The 19,144-nt window shown below is 42.9% G+C and overlaps 2 protein-coding genes across 5 annotated transcripts; both read right to left on the bottom strand.

The window, feature by feature from the left end:
- Window positions 1–261: 261 nt before the first annotated feature.
- Window positions 262–8,197, bottom strand: LOC124997383. Of its 3 annotated transcripts, XM_047571045.1 has the most exons (4): window positions 7,753–8,196; window positions 3,277–5,806; window positions 1,903–1,988; window positions 262–1,734 (listed from the first exon to the last, which is right to left on the bottom strand). In XM_047571045.1, the coding sequence occupies exons 2-4, from the start codon at window positions 5,759–5,761 to the stop codon at window positions 1,630–1,632; spliced, it is 2,676 nt and encodes an 891-aa protein (XP_047427001.1). In that variant the 5' UTR covers window positions 5,762–5,806; window positions 7,753–8,196; the 3' UTR covers window positions 262–1,629. The 3 variants fall into 3 exon arrangements, with proteins under 3 accessions (XP_047427001.1, XP_047427002.1, XP_047427000.1); XM_047571046.1 differs by having other exon boundaries at window positions 262–1,731; window positions 3,277–8,197; XM_047571044.1 differs by having other exon boundaries at window positions 3,277–8,196.
- A 1,112-nt stretch (window positions 8,198–9,309) lies between these two features.
- LOC124998366 lies at window positions 9,310–18,498 on the bottom strand. 2 transcript variants are annotated; one of them, XM_047572714.1, is made up of 4 exons: window positions 18,254–18,498; window positions 12,359–12,383; window positions 11,190–11,277; window positions 9,310–10,725 (listed from the first exon to the last, which is right to left on the bottom strand). In XM_047572714.1, exons 3-4 carry the CDS (start codon window positions 11,233–11,235, stop codon window positions 9,887–9,889), a joined length of 885 nt encoding a protein of 294 aa, XP_047428670.1. In that variant the 5' UTR covers window positions 11,236–11,277; window positions 12,359–12,383; window positions 18,254–18,498; the 3' UTR covers window positions 9,310–9,886. The 2 variants fall into 2 exon arrangements, with proteins under 2 accessions (XP_047428670.1, XP_047428671.1); XM_047572715.1 differs by lacking the exon at window positions 12,359–12,383.
- Between the last annotated feature and the right edge of the window lie 646 nt (window positions 18,499–19,144).

The following is a 19,144-nucleotide window of genomic DNA, read 5'->3' as shown; positions in this document are numbered from 1 at the left end:
TGCAGCTGGAGGTGAAATTTCTCCGTAGTTGCTTAAAAAGTATGGCCAGAGAGCTTCCCTTTACTTCCCTTACTTTTTTTTATTGAAATGTATGCGGTTTATTATCTCATTTTATTCTGAAATGAAAGCATAGACCAAATAAACAACTGAAGTTTAAAAAAAAAAAAACACTTTCTAAAATGAAAATCAAATATTTTTCAGAGAGTTCTTCCCAATATTTGTTGTAGACGTTCCCAGAAATGTGTCTCACTTGTAGGGTGCTTTGCTTTCACTCTTCTGTCCAGTTCATCGCAAACCAGCTCCATAAGGTCAAAGTCTAGAGACTGGGCCATGGTGCACTCCGGTCGTGTTTTCAAGCTTTAAATTTTGTTTTTATCCTGAGGTAGTTCTGGTTTATCTTGGACTTAAGTTTTGGGTCATTATCGTACTGTAGGATGAAGCCCTGACCACCAAACGCTGATGCTCAAATTGAGAAGTTGTGCCATATTTTAGTGCCGATGCAAACATACAAGAGCAGCCTATCCTTGATCACAAAGAGCTCATGTGAACGTCCTGGTTGAACTGTCCAACCACCAACGTCTGACAGTGTGGGTCTGCTCTAAAAGCTTTTAACGAAGACACTTTAAAATGTCCACAGCTGAAGCTAAAGCTGTGACAACTGCAGCCAATTGACATTGGGACATCCAAGCCAGGACAGGCTAAGTGAAAGTCTTGCTCCTCTTGGCACAGTCAATGGGGCCAACAGATGGTTCTTAGACGGGTTAATCTGTTGCACTTCTGTCTGTGGAGATTAGAAAGTGCACTCTAGTAAATGTAGCTGCAGGTCTAGTAGGGGAAACATATCTTTTCTTTTTCATTATGGACTTACTGTTTCATTTGTGCAAGACAGATTTCTGCTGTTACTGCAAAATGCGATCAACTCAGTGATGGCATGGCCTGTAGAGGGCACCAAAACAACTCTTGGTATTTCTGTATGCCTGTCACTCATCTCCATTTGACTTCTAGTTTGCCCTGGGTGACCTTTTTGATTTGTCAGAGAATTTACATTGAACCCTAATTTATATGACAAATAATTATATTTGTGAGTCAGTGTAATCTTCAGAGGCGTTAGATCATTCCTGCCTTATAAAGATGAATTTATGTTATAAATCTGCAGTCTCTGAAATAACTCCGACATTGTCAACACTTTAGAAAACACTATACAAAAATTAAGTTTAAAAAATGAAAAAAAGCAAGAAAAACTTGAAATCAACCTTTTGAGCAAAAATTACTATTCTTTCAAAAACACAAGATCAACTTTTGTTAAACTGTATATTGAAATGGTAAACGTTTCCAAACCAAACAGTGCACTACACAGATACTAATTTTACTAAAGAAATTTTACTTAAGAAATTATTGTTTAAATACATAAATATTGATAAAGATAAAGCGAATCATTGAAGGGATCCCTTTGCTTTATTAGTCGGCTAGATGAAACTAGTTTTTGAAGATATCAAAAATAAGCATATTTCACACAGAGAAAAGCAGAGTTACAAGCTGGAACTAACACAAGGATTTCTGTCGCACAGGATTAATCTTTGCTTGTGATTCTAGCGTTAGCAGACGGTTGATATTCCGTTCGTTGAAGAGTTAGGAAGGCTTCTCCTTCGACGGCTGCCCGTTGATCTGACCAGACTCCCAGCGTTGCCACAGCGCAGCCTTCTGACCTCCCGCTCTGTGAACTTTTGCCTCCTGCTGCGAGATAAGACGGACAAAAGAACGGGATTTACAAAGGGAGATTAGCTACTCCTTGCGAGATCCTCTCAATTTGAGATCACTCTCAGAACCAATTGTGCTAATCCAAGCATTTGCAGACACCGAAAAAAGTACATCCAGTTTTTTTAGTCACTCTTTTTGCATCACCTGCGTCTGCTCCGATTTCATCTGATCTTTCTTGGAGGGCGGCGGCCAAACACGTTCCAGTTTCCCCCGTGACAGCTTCCTGACGTCTAAAGGTCAGGAGGAAGAAAAGAGCAGGATCGTATGCAGCATTTCCATGAATTTATTACGGACAAGCGTTAAACTGGACTGAACCGGCTTACTTAAAACACTAGTAACATCCAAGACCAGCGTTGTATCATTAGTTACGTCTTAAATCCAAAAACTCATCCAGCAAGTTTGGCTGAAAATGCGAACATGGTGCTACTTAGTCACACCACCTTCCTAGCTGCCATGCATAGGCCTAAAAAATATTTAAAAAATGCACACATAACAGTATTTCTTTCAACCAGACATATCAACTGTCTGAAGCCGTTGGTGTTTACACAACAAACAAAACCAGCCCTGCCCCCCCCAACGGCTCAAACTCAAGTGCAGATAGTAGCCTTCATGTTGTCACTCAGCCCGCTGGCAACCGCTGACTCGGATCAGGCAGCCGTTGGAATGATGTGCCCTTAACCGCCGGTGACAGGCATGACACTAAGTTGTCGATAAGACTCGTTGGATAACGCTATGTGATGCTAATGTAGAGAGGCATTCATTAAAGTGCACAGACTGAGAGTCGGAGGGCCGGGATGTGGAATGAATAAGGATCTAATAAGTGAGTCTTATTTATGCGGTTCACTTTAACAGGCTTTCAGACACGTTAATATTTAGAGTCATGGCGGCCTTTTGAGGAAATATTTTAGACCCCTTTCAGGCTTTGTCATGTAAAATGGTCAATAATAATGTTTCATCTTAATTTGTTTTCACTCAAATATTCATATTTTGGAAAATGGTTCGTGCACAGAATGTAAAAGCCGTGAACGCTTGTCGTATCTTAATAAAAGCACAGAAATATTTAAAGGTGCAAACATACACCGATCATACATAACATTATGACCACCTTCCTGATATTGTCTAAGTCTCCCTTGTGTCTCCAAGACAGTTGTGACTCATCAGAGAATGGACATGGTCCTTCTGAGGATCATCCCACAGGTACTTGATCAGTTTGGAATCTAGTGACTTTAAAGGCCAGGTCAACACCTTTTTCATGTTTTTTAGTTGTTCCTAAATCATGTGTGTGCAGGTGCAGGATGCATCCTGTTGGGAATGGCTGTCCCATCAAGGTATCGCCATTGCTAAGGGGTGGGGGTGCCTGGTCTGGTCTAGGTGGGTGGTACAGCAATGCTCAGCAGAGCATTGGGTTGTGAATAGATGGTCAATGGTAGTGGTTTTAATGTTGTGGCTGATCGGTGGAATGGAAATGATTAATAAGCTTAAATGTACCTGAGACTGAGTCCATCCCTCCGTACTAACCTGGCATGAGTGTTTGCGTGCACCATGTCTTGTCTTCGTCTTCACTCTGCTGAGTGCTGAGTCCATACAGAGTGCATCTCTGTTGGCGTAGCTCGTCCTCTCTTTCCTTGGCCTCCCGGATGTCCTTCTCCACCTCCGGCTGCAGTGCCAGAGCTGGACGCAACTTAAAGAAGGGGTTGTGTTGGAGGATGGGCGATTCCTTGCTTGCTTTCCCGTCCCTTACTTTGCCCCTGACGTCCACAGCTAACGTGGACATGTTGCCGCTTATAGAGTCCATGCTTCTGTGCAGACGCAGGTGTTTGTCTTGCTTGGAGTAAGGGGATAAGCGCGTTTTGTCCCGTGAGGGAACAATTGGGCTTTTAGATCTGAAGTTTTCAGGACTTTTCTCCCTCTCTGGGGTTGGGGATTTGTACTGCCTGAAGGAATGTGCCCTGGAAACAGGACAACTCTTGAGAGTTAGCATCTCGAGGCTCCGGGTGCGTTCCAACACTGAGGGGTAAACCGGACCTTTCACCACTGGTGTTGGGAGTTTCGAGGGCCTTGTCAGACCTTCAGCGTTATCCAGCTGGAAAGCTTCAAACAGCAGTTTTGTCTCCTTTAACTCGCGGATCTCCCCTTTGCTGTACCCTCCTGGGATCTTACCCTGGTTGACCAGCACCAGCTCTCTCTGAGCCTCCTGACTTATCTCCTTTTTCATCTTCTGTTCTGAGAACTGTCGATCAGTGCTCTGGCTGGCTCCATCCTTATTAGTGAGGGATTCAAGAGAGACGTTTATCCTGAAGGGAATCTCCAGCACATCTGGATTCTCCGTGAGATTGAAAACCCCACCAGCTCTCTGCAAGTTCTGCTTTGGCTGCACTGCCTCATGCATCTGCTTCTCAATGGAGGTCTCAGCAGTTGAGAATCTGTGCCCGCTGGGCAGAAATTCAATTTCAGAAGACGCTTTTTCAAGGGGTTTATTGAGAGACAAATCTGCAGGTATCCATCTGTCCCGCTCCTCTTCATCAGAGTCACTTATTTCTGTCCTAGCTTTTCTCTGGTGCTCTGACTGCCCTAGTGTTGAGGAGGAAGACATTCTTACTTTAGTTTGAATATCTTTAAACTCATTCTCTTCCTTTTCTGTCAGATTTTCTTTCTCTTTCTCAACAGTGTGAAATCTATGTTCTTCCTTTCCTTCTTCATCTGTTGAATTCCTTCCTCTCACTGTCAAATCTTCCACTTCAATCCCACCCATTCCCTCACCTCTCGTCTCTTTGACAACCTGCTCGGTGGTTTGAGAGTCCTCCGGCAAATGTACATCTTGCCTTTGCTGCAGTAGCTGCAGACGCTGAAGCAGTTGCTCTCCTTGTAGGATGTCATTAGATATTCTCCTGCTTCTGTCTTCCACCTCTTCGCCTGTCACCTGTGCCACCTGCATGTCTGCAGAGCCACTCTCCCTCCTCACCCAGTCATGCCTCGTGAGGTTATAGTCTAAAGATCTGCTGTCGACGTGCTCTTCGTCGTCACCGGTCACACCCGCTGAGAAGTCAGGTACCTGTGGCTGATTGGTTTCTTCTTCCATCCTGATTTGGTTGTATTTGCAGAGCTCTGACGAGTCGGAGGATTCAGAATCATCATCATTCGCACTGAGACCAGGCTGTGGTGGAGCGTTTGTCTCCAGACTTTCTCTGTCCAGATTTTCTGCCATGCTTGAGTCTCTCAAATTGAGACCAGGTATGTCTTCGTATTTTGATTTGTGCACCTTTTCACTCAAACATGTCTCATTTTCAGAAGTGTCCTCGTAGTTTGAATGTATTTGTTTTGGATAGTTGTCCTTCTCTGCATGCGTTTCTCCGTAGTTTCCTCGTCCCTCACTTAAGATTGTGGTATCCTCAGGTTTTGCATTTGATTCATCGTGACATTGTATTCCAGTTTCTTCTTGGCATATTTCCCTCAGACGGCTTGTTTCATCCACGTGGGTTTGGTCCTCGCAAGTTGTTGGAGCAGCATCCTTTTCATCGGACAGTAATACGTTATCCAAAGACTCTTTTGAGGTCTGCACTATACCTGCTTTCACTTCATCCCTCTCAGTCCGCGCTGCCATTAACTGCTTCTCGCTATGATGCCGGTCTAAGCTGCTGGGATTAGCTTTAGCCTCTGTGGCGTCAGCGGCCCCGTTTGAAGGGGTCACACCAGAATTACTGGCTGTTGCACCTGTGCTTTCCTCTGCCGGCGACAAAGGACTCACAGCGCATGGAGGAGGGCGAAGTAGGTGTGGGATGAAGACATCATCTGCACCTTCATCGTCCATCACGCCGTAGTACTTTTTGACCGCGGCAGGAGCGGCGGGGATAACTTTGGTTTCATCTCGGAGCCTCTCACCAGAGGCCGCTGGTGGACTCTCTGTGTGGCTGCTCACATGGTGGGAGTTCATATTCACCGGCAGATCACCTTCATCCTGGGAGACCAGACTTTCAGAGTTGGGTCTAAGATCTCTTGTTTCCATGCTTACAGGCTTTTGATGTATTTCTTGTGTATTGTCCTCAAGTCCCTAAATAGAAAACACATTAGAAAGTGTCACTGAGGTTAACAATCTTACTACTCTGTCTTTTTAAAAGTGAAGTAGTACATTTAGAATGTCACTGTTACAAAACAAGGAGATAAAGGTTATGATTTACTTCTATTCTGGCAAAAACAATCAGTTGGGTTTCTGATAACCTCGCATGTCCAGTGTCTAGAGCCTGTCTATGCTCTATCACTATCTACCCCCATGTATGCCAGACAATAAGGTCGGATTTCCACCGGACGCGTCTGTGGTGCGTACGCAGCGTGGTCACAGCTCCACAGTAGATTGCAGCAATTCATATCAATGTGAGTGTTACCAACCAGTGTTCCCAGAAGCGTGGTTCCACGCCGCGCTGCTAAAAATATGCAGCTGTTCTATTTTTCCCACTTGACTCTGGGAAACCGCATCAATACGAGTAGATCGAATCATTCAGGGAGGAAATCTATTGTTGAAAAACATAATGGATCCGGGCGATTTTCACTTTGAAACGTCAATATGACGTGTTGACTTCAACTCGGTTTAACTTGGCTTCCAAATATTAAAGCAAACATCTTAAACTAAAAGGAACTAAATGGCTCCTGCAGGTAGTTCTTTTTTTCTCCATCTATTTCTTTATTGCTCTTCACACTTGCCAGTCAGGTCAGGTTCCTGCGTTCTTTTTAAATACCCATGATGCCGATTAACATCGATTATTGCGCGATTTTTGAATCCTCAGTAGACGCTCTGCTCAAAGACGCGTCCGGTTGGGCAGGGTACAGCATGGTGTGTGCTCCCACATGTGTAGGTAGGTGACATGATAAACACGAAACACACAAAACGGAAAACCGCACGTAAACATGTCATGCTAGTTTCAAATGAAAAAGAAATACTTTACATGTCATTTACATTTATGAAGAAATAGTATTTTAAATTAGTAAAGACAAACCAGTAAAACTGGATCGTTTTACGATATCCTGCGAGATATCTCAAGATGCCCGTCTCCGGCTTGAAGTGATCATAATGGTAGAATATGGAGATAAAAATAGAATATGTATGGTTTAAAGCACGAAAGCAGTCTGTAACTGCAGCTCTTTTTTTTTTTATTATTATTTTAATCAGACTATGTAGCTGCTATGTTGTTCTGGTGACTGTTCCCTCCCACTGCTAGAGCAGTCAGTTCTGCTGACAAAGGGAAAGAGTAATCGGCTTTCCTCTGTCTGTCCTGCCACTGTGTACAGTGTTCACCAGCCCGATCAGAGACTCTTATCACATCACCAGTTTGCCTGCTGAGAATTATGATTTTCTGTCATTCTTATTGATATAACAGCCTCACCAGACTATCCTCTACGGGCCCCTGTTCGAAATAATTACCCCTGTAGCAACTCTGCTGTGTCAGTGAATACTTTTTACAGATACGTTCTCCCTAATGGAAATGTTGCCCGTGCAAAATCTGGTTTCCTGAGCTGCGAGGTTTAAAATCTGTTAGTCTATATTTACACATGCATTCAGAGGCTTAATGCCAGTCACAATGACGGATTATCAACAGCAGCAGTAGCATCACACTGTATATAGAGCTCAAGCAACAGGACATATTAATATGTCTTAATGAGCTTAAACCTGTTTACTCTGCTACACACAGCTTTCAAGATTATTGTATTGTTATTTCAATGCTTTACTATTATAGATATATGATAAATATATATTATAGTCATGTATCTCTACTCAGAAAATGCATAAAAAGATATTTAAATGTACTTTTAGCATGCTACTGTCCTATACTTGTGAACACATGTTATAAACGTTTGTGTGCTAATAGTTTACAAACACGCTGCATCATTCTCACTCATATCTAATAAGTTTTGAGGAGTCTCTGTCTTTGTCTACAAAAACAAGCACAAAAAGAAGCGTAAAGGTTTATGCATCATGCAGGAGCTTTTAAGGACGGCACCCACCTGATTGCAGCGCTGCGGTCATCACCTGTGCGTGATCGTACGAACCTCAATGGAAATATAAACCAAACAGATGATCTGCTTAGCACCTGTATCCTCACGTCCTGTCCTCCGTGTCACGTGAGCAAAACAAAATCCTCCTCCGCTGTGATAACTTGCAACACGACCAAAGTAAAATAAAACATAAATAAGAGAACGAGCCTAAAGAGTGATGTACTTTAAAAACTTGGTTTGACATGATGAATAGTCAGTTTCTAACAAATGTGAGTGTCTGATGACGTCACTAATAAACAGTAGAAAGTGATGCTTTGCAACACTGAAATCTATATTCTTGACCTTAATACATATGCACATGTACTACAGTATGTGAGCTTCAGATATGTATAGACCAGTGATTCCCAACCTGTGGGCCGGGGCCCACTGGGGAGTACTGCAAGTGGGCCGCCAAATCATTTGATTTGATTTTTGGGTTTTGGTTGTGTTAGGGTTAGGGTTAGGGTTAACCCTAACCCTAACCCTAACCCTAACCCTAACCTCCTGAGACCCGAGCCTTTATTGTATTCTGTGTTTTTAATTTCGCCACAGTATTTGGTATTAGTAGGACCTAAGATGTATAAAAACTAAGCACCATTTCTGAACAGGATTAGTAGTTTTTGAAGGAAAAATCCTCATGTGGATACTGGGATTATTTCATTATTTGTATTATAATAAAGTCACCTAATGTGTAATAAAAAACAGTTTATTTTAATACCTGAACATGGCTGAGCAAAGACAGAACAGAACAAAATGAAGTTCCAACGTCCTCAAACGACGTACTTGCCAATTAGCGAAGTTGTAGCTCGTTGCTGTTGATAAAACTTGGTAAATTTGCACGTCATATCAAAATAGAAACCTTAATAAATACCGTAAATTTCAGTGATGATCATCTGTAGAATGAATCCGCTATTACGTTTTTACACTGAGTAGTGTATTGACGCTTTACTACCACTAGATGGCAGACTAGAGCATCCACTAATGAGGACAACGGGCTTAAATGAAGCAGAACAAGCTGCGATAAAACATAACACTTAGTGTCCCCATATGAGGACACGGGGTCTCAGGAGGTTAAAAGGAAAAAGCCAATTAAATTTGTTTCTTCGATATTATTGCTTTTGCTTAAATTGAATTGAAATGAACTGATTGAATATCTGGCTAGCCCCGAGCAGAATTTACATCATCTTTATATCAGGTTTGTGTTTATTTGTAAGCGTATCGATTTAATGTGCTTCTTTAAAATATTTAAAAGTGCTCTGAGAATGCACAGAAGACATTATCTTTATATGTTAAAGCCGCTTATCGTTATATTTATTTCAGGTATGTTTATGTTTACAGTAGTTGCACAGCCACTCTACTGTTGCAATTTGAACCTGTATTATTTGAATCACTTAATACTGAATGCAAAAAGTACAGAGTTTAATATACAACATGTATAATAGGTATTCACTGGCTACACCAAATTCACAGGGATAATTCCCCAAATGTATTTTAATTATCGAATGTAAAAATATTTTCACACCAGAGCCATGTAAAACTTGTGTTTAATTGTCCAATACAAAGTCCTCATTGTCCTGAGTGGTAGCTACAGCCAAATTGGGAAGAATTTAAAAAATTATCCAAAGCTGTTACAGTTCTAACTCATTTTCGTGTACTCTTCCAAATAAAAACTGAAGTAGACACAATGAATCACACCAAAGCTGGATAATGAGCCTCTTTAGGTATTTGGTTCATTGTGTTCCTGTAGGATAACACACTGCTAAACATACAGTATCGAGAGAAAGACGAGAATGAGATGAATGCTTGGGCGGGGGCATGTTGAAGCTCTCAGCTTTGTCCACCAGGGGGTAGAAGTGGAGTTTAATAGCCTTTAAGAGCTACCGGCAGTCTCAGTTGCTGTAAAAGACACACAGCTCAATAAATGTCGCTGTCTTTGCCAAAGTGAGGTCAAGTGGTGGAGCTAACAGCCATGTGGTGTGCTCTCAAACCAGTCACTAAGGCGGCAGTGAAGCAGGTGTTCTAACATCTAATGAAAATCACCGTATGAAACAAATGATGCAAATTTAGAACATGAAATTAAAGAGTCTCCTTCTTCAGTCATTTCTTACATGACGGAGCAACACTGGCAGGTCTTACGCTTGCCTTTTTCCTTTTCTGTAGTGGGTGAAGATGTATTGTGCTGCCCGTTATCACCTTCCGCTCCCTGGGCTTTAACTGCACTTTCATTTAGGGGAATGTCCTGAAACGCTCCGGGGTCTTTCCCATCCTCTCGCTCCACTACCTGACCCAACGGTGACTGAAGCGAAGCAGGCGTCTCAGGTCCCACGACGTGCTCTTCCCCGTCCTCAGTGATTATCACTCGCTCCACCGTGATCATGCCGTCTTGGTCGTCTTGGTCGGTCGAAGCGTCGGCGTATCCCAGGAACATGAGCGTGACGGGACCGTCCTCCAACCTTTCAGCGTCTATTTCATCGACGTTTTCTGCTACGTCTGGAACCGCCTGCATGGTTTTATCATCGGTGTTTCCCACGCTTACAGCGCACTTCTCCACGGTAACTTCCGAGGGGCTGCTTCTAAACCCGTCTAAGAGCCCGTCATCCTTTGACACGGCGTAGTGGGAGGTGGAAGTCAGGATTATTTCCTCTGGAGCTCTCCCGGCTTCTACACTGTGTGTCTTCGTCTCTGGCGTCTTTGGTACGACCGAGGCCTCATCCAGCAGAACTTTCAGGCCGACCCCGTCGATTGCGCTCAAGATCTGACCGAGTTCCTCGCTTGAAGGTTGACCTGGCGATCCGCCGAATGTGTGGATGCTCTTCCTGCCGTCATCAAAGATGGTGGTGGCCTGTGGCCCGCTGGTCGGCGTGGACACGGGGGCCACTGACCTGACAACGGTGGCGCCCGTCTTGGGGTCTCTCTCCACCTGCACCGCCAACATTCCCAGGACTGCAATCAAAAGAGGCAAAGAATAAGGACGGGCGTATCGATAGCATCGATACCATGGCTAGCATCGGTATAATTAAAAGTGGAAAGGTCCATAGGTTAATGCCAGGTCAGAAACAGAGCTTTGTGTGACTAATGTGACCCCACACAACAAAAATTACAGGAATAAAGTGAACAAAATGCTTTCTCCTAACACAGCCCTCCAGTGAGCTTGAAAAATTAACGAACAGAAATAACAAGTGGGCTAAATATAACAACGTTGTCAGGCCCCGTCGTTAAGTCGGACCCCGAGGGGGCGAACTTGAACGGAGACTAATGCAAATAACTGAGACTAGTCTTTTGCCTACGTTTCTGTTTGTCAACTTGTATTTAGCTATGAACATTTTGGCCATTGCTAAAGGCCTACAATAGCACATAAATCTACAAATGTATGGCTACTCGTGACAAAATCTATTCATGCGTCTCACCTGATCGGCCATCTTGGCCAGTTTCATGAAACGTCCTTTGTGCCATTTGTAAGGAGAAGTGATCCACAGCTTTTCTTTTTTTAATTCACTGAAAAAGAAAACACATCAGTTGAAATTAGGATGAGGAGAAAGATTCATATGATCACAGGACACTTGAGCCTAATTGTAGGCCAGTTATGGATTCTTATTCCATGATAGCGCCTTGTACATTCCTCTTCCTCAGTTCTGTATAAGATGCACCTTACTGCCTCTTACGATTTAAAACATAACTAACAGAGTGCAAAGGTGACAAGGTGCCATGCTGAGGTGAGTTTGACCAGATTTCTAAGCCAGATTTAGCTTTTCAGTGTAAAACAAACCTCAAAAAAGTTAAATGACCAGTGGACGTTTACTGCTAATGCTAATGGTACGTAAACCGATGCTAGTACCTCCTAGCAAATTCACTTCTACCATGAGAAGAAGAGTGTTTTATATTATACAATGTCAGGGAGGGACCTCTGTGGATCATCCCACAGATACTCAATTAGTCAATGCTATTTACTGTCACTGGATTTAATGTTGTGGCCGATTGGTATAACAGATAATAGGTTAAGACGAGGGATGTTTGACATCTCTTTTGATGAGTGGGCAATAACCTTGTCATACTTCTTAGTGGCCACTAGATGTCTCTACAGACAAAGAGCCTGAAGAGCTGCTTGATGACAACAAGAGGACCATCTCTTTTAAAAACACAATGGCATTTCTTAAACAAAAAGCTAAAACAAAGGACTTTTTCAGATTTCCTGAAGACCTTGCCTTAGTTTTCTTTAATTGAATGTAAGTCTGTTTATTGAAATGTTTGACACAAAGCAAATACTTTATTTAGGGGATGCAATCAGATGCTTGTGGTCAGGGTGGTGATAATCAGAGAGGGTCACATGCATGCATGCATGCATGCAGGAACAGTCTCAGTAATGTCCTTACAGTCAAAGAAAAGCTGTTTCCCAGCCACGGCTCCATTCTGTCACAGCGATTTTAAATGATTATTCTTGCAGCAAAGACTTAGTTATGGCAAATTATCCTCAGCCATGAGAGAATATATTCAAACCAGGCGTAGTGATGAGAGTGACAATGTGGGGACGGAGGCCGACGTCGAGCTAATGTCGACTACTGTGCAGCTGACTTCTTACCTTGTACGTCCTTGTCAGTGCCGGCCTGTGGGGAAAATGAAAAGAGGAAGATTTTGAAGTGCTCTCCACGGTCGGACACTTAAAACCGACACAGAGCCTGTAACATTTAACTAATTTCTAGCCCGTTTTTTTTATTTTTTTTTTCCTCTGCTCTGCTATGAATATTTCAGTGTCAACATCAGAGATGAGTTGAACTGAGTTTAGTCATCATGTTAAGAGGCACTGAGATTATTTTCAGCTGAATGTGGCCTGTACTGTCTGTGCAATACATGTCTGGGACAAATAAGCATCAGTTATTCACCTTAGTTCTGGTGTGCTTTCAAATTTGGTTTCAATAACACGTGTCCTACGTCTGGTTTGTCTTTGGGTTTACATTACAGATCGTGCTCTGGCTGCAGCTGCACAGTTGATTCGCTTTGTGTTGTTCTTCTTGAGAGGCCTCTTTTCTGGCAGCAGCTGCCTCCTCTGTCTCCTCCTCAGGCGTCTTTTGACTTTTGGTTTGTTCCCCGACACACACACGCACACACACGCCGAAATAATGTGTGTCAACGCAACGAGACGCACGTCAGAGCTCGTGACAGAAATGGTTCAGAGCAGCGTTTATGTCTTAGACGTATAGGCTGCATCACATCGACTTGTTACGGTAAAGTCTGTGACGGGGATACTGTACTTCCTGTGAGTATTACGCATGAGATTTTGACAGGATAACAGGATGTTGTTAGTGGGGGGTGAGGGGCTTTGGGTCCTATGGGTTGAGGGGAGGGGCCTCTGTGGACCACAGATATTTAATCAGTTTGGGATCTAGTGAATTTGGAGTCCAGGTGCTGTTAGGGTTGTTTTTTGAGTGGTTAGGGTTAAGGTCAAGGGTCAAGGGGTATCATTGCTATGGGGTGGGGGTGCCTGGTCTGGTCTAGGTGGCTGCTACATGTCTAAGTAACTTCCACATGAATGAATGCCAGGTCCAAAAATTTCCCAAGAGAACATTGGATTGTCCTGATGTGGTCAAAGCCATTTACTTCAACTAGCAGTGGTCATAATGTTATGGATGTCTCTGTAAAATCTGTTATTAAATCATCATAAAAGGAGCTGTTGAAATGTGTCTGAGGCTGCATTTTAAAAGGCGAGTCAAGAAAAGTTCAAGAGGACGATACAGAGGGACAGACAGCCGGGAGAGACACAGCGAGGGCGGTGTCTGACAAGAGACCAGACGGAATGTTTTTCTTTTTTCTTTTCTTTTTTTCTTTTCACCCAAGAGGACGACATTATTCATAAAGTGATGTTTTAGCGCTCTGGGCTAAATTCTAAATGCGTGACCTCGTCTTCTTGCCATCTCAACAGACTGTGCGCTAAAGGGGCGTAAACACAAGAAGGGGACTGGATGCGATGTCGTGACAAGGAATGAAAGTGAGTCTTAATGCAGTTGCGGAGAGTTGGCACAAAATCTGAACTCGGACCGAGTTGACGTCCAGCAGGAGCGACTGGTGCGGTTAACTGACATAAAATGTAGGGAAATGTTCCCCAGACCTTTACTTTGAGCACTAAACGCAAAGGAAAAATACAAAGATACTAGAGCTCCTTCAGCTGGCAATATTTTTATGCTCAGCTTGTTTCACTTGGAAATACTTGGAGTGGTGAGAACTATACTAGAAGGGTATCATGAACTCAGAGCCTGGAACGATGAGGGACAAGCTTTATATAATATACGGGCGTTGCTTAAGTAATCGGTGGACATTGATTTTCACAGTTAAATGGCCGCTGTTGGTGCCAATTGGAGCCATAAATTAGATATATATCTCATTAGCCATTCACAGCAGTGATGCATCAGCACAACTGCCATATTGATGAAGGTGGGGCGCACTTTGTATTGCATGTAATAATGGCGCACAATTAATAATGTTTGAAAGTAATTGGATTTTTAACATGGGCTTTTACCATGCAGTTAAAGCATATAGCGGATTTGTTTTCCGTGCATTTTGCAAATGAATTCCGCTTTTACGGGGCCAGAGTTCCGACTTTAATCTTTGGCACTGAAAGAAGAATTTGGCATTGAAAGAAGAATTTGGCATTGGCATCCATATCATCTTTCAGTAGGAACAGGCAGCAGCAGCAGCAGCAGAGGCCACGGTCATCGGTCTCAGCCCCGTTTTATAACCTGGAGGCGCTTTCACTCGTCCCCTCCCCTCCGTGCCAAAATCCTGCCACTAAGTTGAAACTGAAAAACAAAACACTGAAACTGAAAAAAACAAATATAGAAACCAAAAACCAGTGAAACTAAACAAACTTTAGTTTCGATGCCAAAAGATTAAAGTCAGTGTTCTGGCATCATGCATTTTTTTTAAATCACAATTCAGTTTTTAATTATATAGTACCACTGAACATAAAACCCCCAAAGAAATTAAATGTTACTTAAAAATAAAAATGTTTTTCTTTTTTCTTACTTCCTAAATTGGCTAAACGTATTAAGAGTCACTTTCATTCCTCCATGTTGGCCTCAACATATTTTAAATGGCAAAATATCCCAAGAACTCCTCCCACGTGTGAAATGCTACTCTCTGTTTCTTGTTTTTTTGGGCAGCTCTTTCATTAGACATCCAAAAGTAGAACGCATGTCTGGCATTTTCTACTATTTCTAGAACCTCACTGCAGAAATGGCAGCTGCAGCGTGCTAGCTAACTTAAGCTAACGTTAGCTGCAGGTGGCTGAAACCGCCAGATGCACCTAACAACAGGTTAATTTTAAGCCAGGCTTCATGCTTCTTCTGTATTCTAGTTGTGGCTGCAAACCTACGACTGGACAATTTGTGGTTGGATGAAGGGGTTCACTGGTCACTTCTGTTTTGACCAAAACAAACACGTTGCACAATGAGACCGTCTGTCTGCGTTCACAGACCAGACAAACATTCGTTCAAGGGATCAAGACAAACAGTCAGCCACCTGGCAGCAGTCCCCTGCCATTTTTGCTCTGTTTCAGACTGATTTATGCTCACTGGTGCTGCCATGGCGCTGCCATTTTGAATCTCTCTGAGGATGAGTAAGTCCAACAGACTGCTTGTTGTCTGAGAGTGACAGAGTGAAAAGGTATCGCTTTGAACCAGACATCTCGCTCAATGCGACCTGTCACTCTTTCAAGGCTGCGGTGGGAGCGACAGCCCGAAACACCTGTTGTCAAGCACAACATCCACATGGGATCAAATTTGATATTTAAGTGACATTATATGAACACTACCACTATGTGTCCCAAGAGTAAGAAAAAGTCAGCTTTAAAGTATTTGTAATGGTTTATTAAAGTTCATGCACTGCCTTCTTCCACCAAAGAAGAAGTCACACACTCTAATATTTCTTATAAGCTCTTAACTCAAGTTTTAGTAATTTCTGCTTCAGTCTCCTTAGCTGTTTTCTCTGCTTGATGCACGCCTATGATTTAACCCTTCTCAAACAGACTAACACATTCTCCACGACGCCAGGATGTGTCTTTCCTCATGGTTGTTTAAGAAATGAGAAGCTACTCATTGCATTAGCTGGGGTCAGCTGAAAGATAATCACCCATGCGGTAATCGGCTCCTGCCTATTTGCTTAGTTCAATCCAGGTTTTTGCTTTGAAAATGTTGATGACTCATCCTGTACTTGGGGGCGTGCACTAATGCGTGCCCATTGCCTCCTAAGTCCATTAGACCGGACTGGACTTTTCATGAGGGGACGGCCTACTTAGCTCTTACGCCAGCTATTGGGAGTGTCGTGGGACCTTTAAGTACCTGTAATAATTAAAATGTTATTTTAGAAATGCCAAGGATTTGGGAAATACTTGCATGATTAATATGTTTAATGTACAGTACAACAACTTGCTAGTTTGTCTTAGCATGTCACTGACATGCGATATTCGATTTAATTGAAGGGTAAAATTAACATGCTGTGGTATGTAATTACTACAGATCGGCTGGTATGCATGTTTCTTTGTGACATCCAGGACAGCTAATCTAACTTAAGCTAACTAACTGCAGGCTGTATAGCTTCACATTTACTGTGCAGATATTAGAGTCATGTTGATCCTCTTCTCTAGCCCTTGGCAAGAAAACAAAGAAAAGCATTTCCTAAAATGTCTGACTCTTGATTTAAGTTACTCCAAAATTTATCAGTAAACGACATGATTCATTGATTCAACTCTCCGGGCGTTTCAGAAAAGAAAAAAAATATATATATAGTAAAAGTATAAAACACCTTCATCTTCTTGTGGTAAATAATAGAAAAAAGGCAAATCCTGCCTCACATTTAGCTGCCATGACGATGAAGGGAGCCGCTGTTGCACCTTCAGGGTAAACTCATTCAACTGCAGAGGGGATGGGGTGTCCATGCCGCTGGCAGCGCACACGCCTGAGGCAGCGGATGGTTGGAGAAAGCAGAAATGTGCGAGGCTTTTGACAGCGTTCGTGATGCAGCGGGGGAATACTGGCGGCATAGATAATGTAGGTTGTTATGTGTTGTGTATTTTCAGAAGGGCTTATCCCACAGGCAACGCTCAAGTAGTTAATGGTATGCGCCGCAGCTCAGAGCAAAGAATTCCAGTTCAGTGCCAAAACTCTTTTCATTTTTCTGTTTTTCTCAGCTTTAGTGCAACGCGTTTCCTCCTCTTTGGCCGAGTTAACACAGAAACAAGGAAATGACATGCACCATGTGACCTCCTTCCTAGTGTGCTGCTGGGATTAAATCAGAGCCGTGATGAAGGGACCCCACCCAAAACATCTGAGCTGTACGTCAGCACGCGAGCAGCTACTCTTGGCAGCCACAACACATGAAGTGAGGGGTGGTCACTTTTTAACATGAAGCAGCTGGAAGGGAGGGAGGCCAGTGAAAACAAGAGCTGTGCAGCCCTGCACATACTTTCCATCGCGTTTTGAGTGAAATCTCTCGAGGGATAGTTCATTTTGCGGAGATCCACTTCGAGGTGGAAGGATAGATGCCGTTCTTGTGTTTTTATTGTTAATATGAAATGATAAAGCTTTCTTATCAGTGTTAATAAGAACATTTTGCAACACAGTTAAAACTGTTTTACATGTTTTTCGGTTCGAAGAACACATTTGGCATAATAATTATTTGGGGTATGTGTCTCATCTTAGTCTATTTCAAAGCTAATTTCACCCAATTGACCACTTTTATGACTATTTTCTCGATAACCTGTAGGAATATTTGTCCTCCCAGACATTAAAAAATAGCAATACGTAGGATCTTGCTTCTGTTCTCTTTGGCGACACCTATGGCAGAAAGTGGTAACTGCAGTTTTCGAGTGCCACCTGTGTTGGTTTCACTTGAATGTTGAACAAAAGGATAACTGCCGGTCGCATGCGACACCAACTTTGCACTGTTTTTGATTTGGGTGGGAAATTCTTCACAGACACTAAGTTCAAAATAATGTAAACGGAGGGATTCTCCAATTTCAGATAAGACAAAGGTGGTTTAAATTAGCTCCATCTGAGCCATGTTACATGACGTACAAATACGAGAGATGTGTAACATCTCACATTTCTCCGTGGCCTGTTCTATCTTATCTGAGGTGTGATAGATGAAGACATGTTTTTCTTTTTTCTTTTTTTTTCTGAACTGTCTTCCAACACTCCTCCTCAGTCTTCCTCCCTCTCCTCCCGCTGCCAACGTCCCTGCTGGTGACAGGTCAAGTCTTTGAAAGCAAACAGAAGTTTGAAAGAAAAGCGTCTGCTCTGCTCTGTCTTTTCCTGGATGTTGAAGTGTTTTAAAGTGTTTCAAACACTCTATTTGCTTGCGCATCTTCAGGAAAACGAATTTGTAGCCGTAACTCTGATCACTTTTCTCTGCCGAGCTATCAAAGAAATGTAAATACTCTGAAACGTATAGACAATTCCTGTAGGTTTAAACATGCATGACTTACCCCTCACATACTCTTGAAAAGAAAAACTCCTGATAGTTTCTTCAACAGCCAAATGTCCTAAAACTAAAAAAAAATTAGTCCAAATAAAGCTGGTTATTGTGTCCACCAGGAACTGCCTGTACTTTCTTCTAACGCCAAAAGAGTACTTGATCCGAGAGCGCTGCACTCATGACCGTGGGTTACACCCATTTTTTTTAATATATTTGTTTTGGTAACGCCTTCTTTGCTGTCATGGCCCCGACAGATAAGTACTTCTTCTGTATGAACGTGTACTACAGAGAGAGTGGGACTGTCAGAGAGAAAGAGAAGGAGGGGGGGTGGTATTTTTAGGATACGCGACCTAGAGATTAAAGTACAGCTGGGCAGGGTGCAGGGATGCCGAAAGAAATAGTTCAGTGACACAGTGCATTGCATGCAGGCTGACACTGTATCTGAACTGTTAAAGGAGGCTGTAGATGAGCTGAGGTCCACTCCCGGCCCGTTCTCTGTCTCCGGTGAAGTGGGTCACTTGGTGTTCGGGCTCCACTCGGGGGCCCCCCCAAAAAAAACATTTCATTTCACAGACCAGTGATCATCAGGCAGAACGTTAACCGGGGAATGTTTTTTTTGTTTTGTTTTGTTTTGTGAGTGTGTGTGTGTGTGTGTGTGTGTGGGTGTGTGATCTCTTGGGGCGATTCAGATCAAGTGAGAGCGTTCGGCTGAAGTGACATTAAACAATGTTGGTGCACCGAGGTTGTTTTGACATGGGGTGAAAGGTCATGTTGGTTTAAAGCAGATTGGAGCGGACAGATAGAGAAAAAAAACACTCACTGCTGTGGCCCTGACCCATCCCTGATTTGTCGGAAAATGATGATTCAAGAGAATATGAGGGGGATGAATTGCACCGATCAG

Source organism: Mugil cephalus, chromosome 20 (genome assembly GCF_022458985.1).
Source record: "Mugil cephalus isolate CIBA_MC_2020 chromosome 20, CIBA_Mcephalus_1.1, whole genome shotgun sequence".
Taxonomy (NCBI): domain Eukaryota; kingdom Metazoa; phylum Chordata; class Actinopteri; order Mugiliformes; family Mugilidae; genus Mugil; species Mugil cephalus.
Note: the sequence above shows the minus strand (reverse complement) of the source record. Positions and strands in the feature narration are given on the sequence as shown.

Coding starts and splice junctions, on each gene's coding strand:
- LOC124997383 (XM_047571044.1), bottom strand. CDS start 5,761: ATGGAAACAAGAGATCTTAGACCCAACTCTGAAAGTCTGGTCTCCCAG. Junction 1,989..3,276: donor CACGCAAACACTCATGCCAG/GTTAGTACGGAG, acceptor CCTGACCTTTAG/ACGTCAGGAAGCTGTCACGG. Junction 1,735..1,902: donor TGAAATCGGAGCAGACGCAG/GTGATGCAAAAA, acceptor CTTATCTCGCAG/CAGGAGGCAAAAGTTCACAG.
- LOC124998366 (XM_047572714.1), bottom strand. CDS start 11,235: ATGGCACAAAGGACGTTTCATGAAACTGGCCAAGATGGCCGATCAG. Junction 10,726..11,189: donor TGGCCAAGATGGCCGATCAG/GTGAGACGCATG, acceptor TTTTGATTGCAG/TCCTGGGAATGTTGGCGGTG.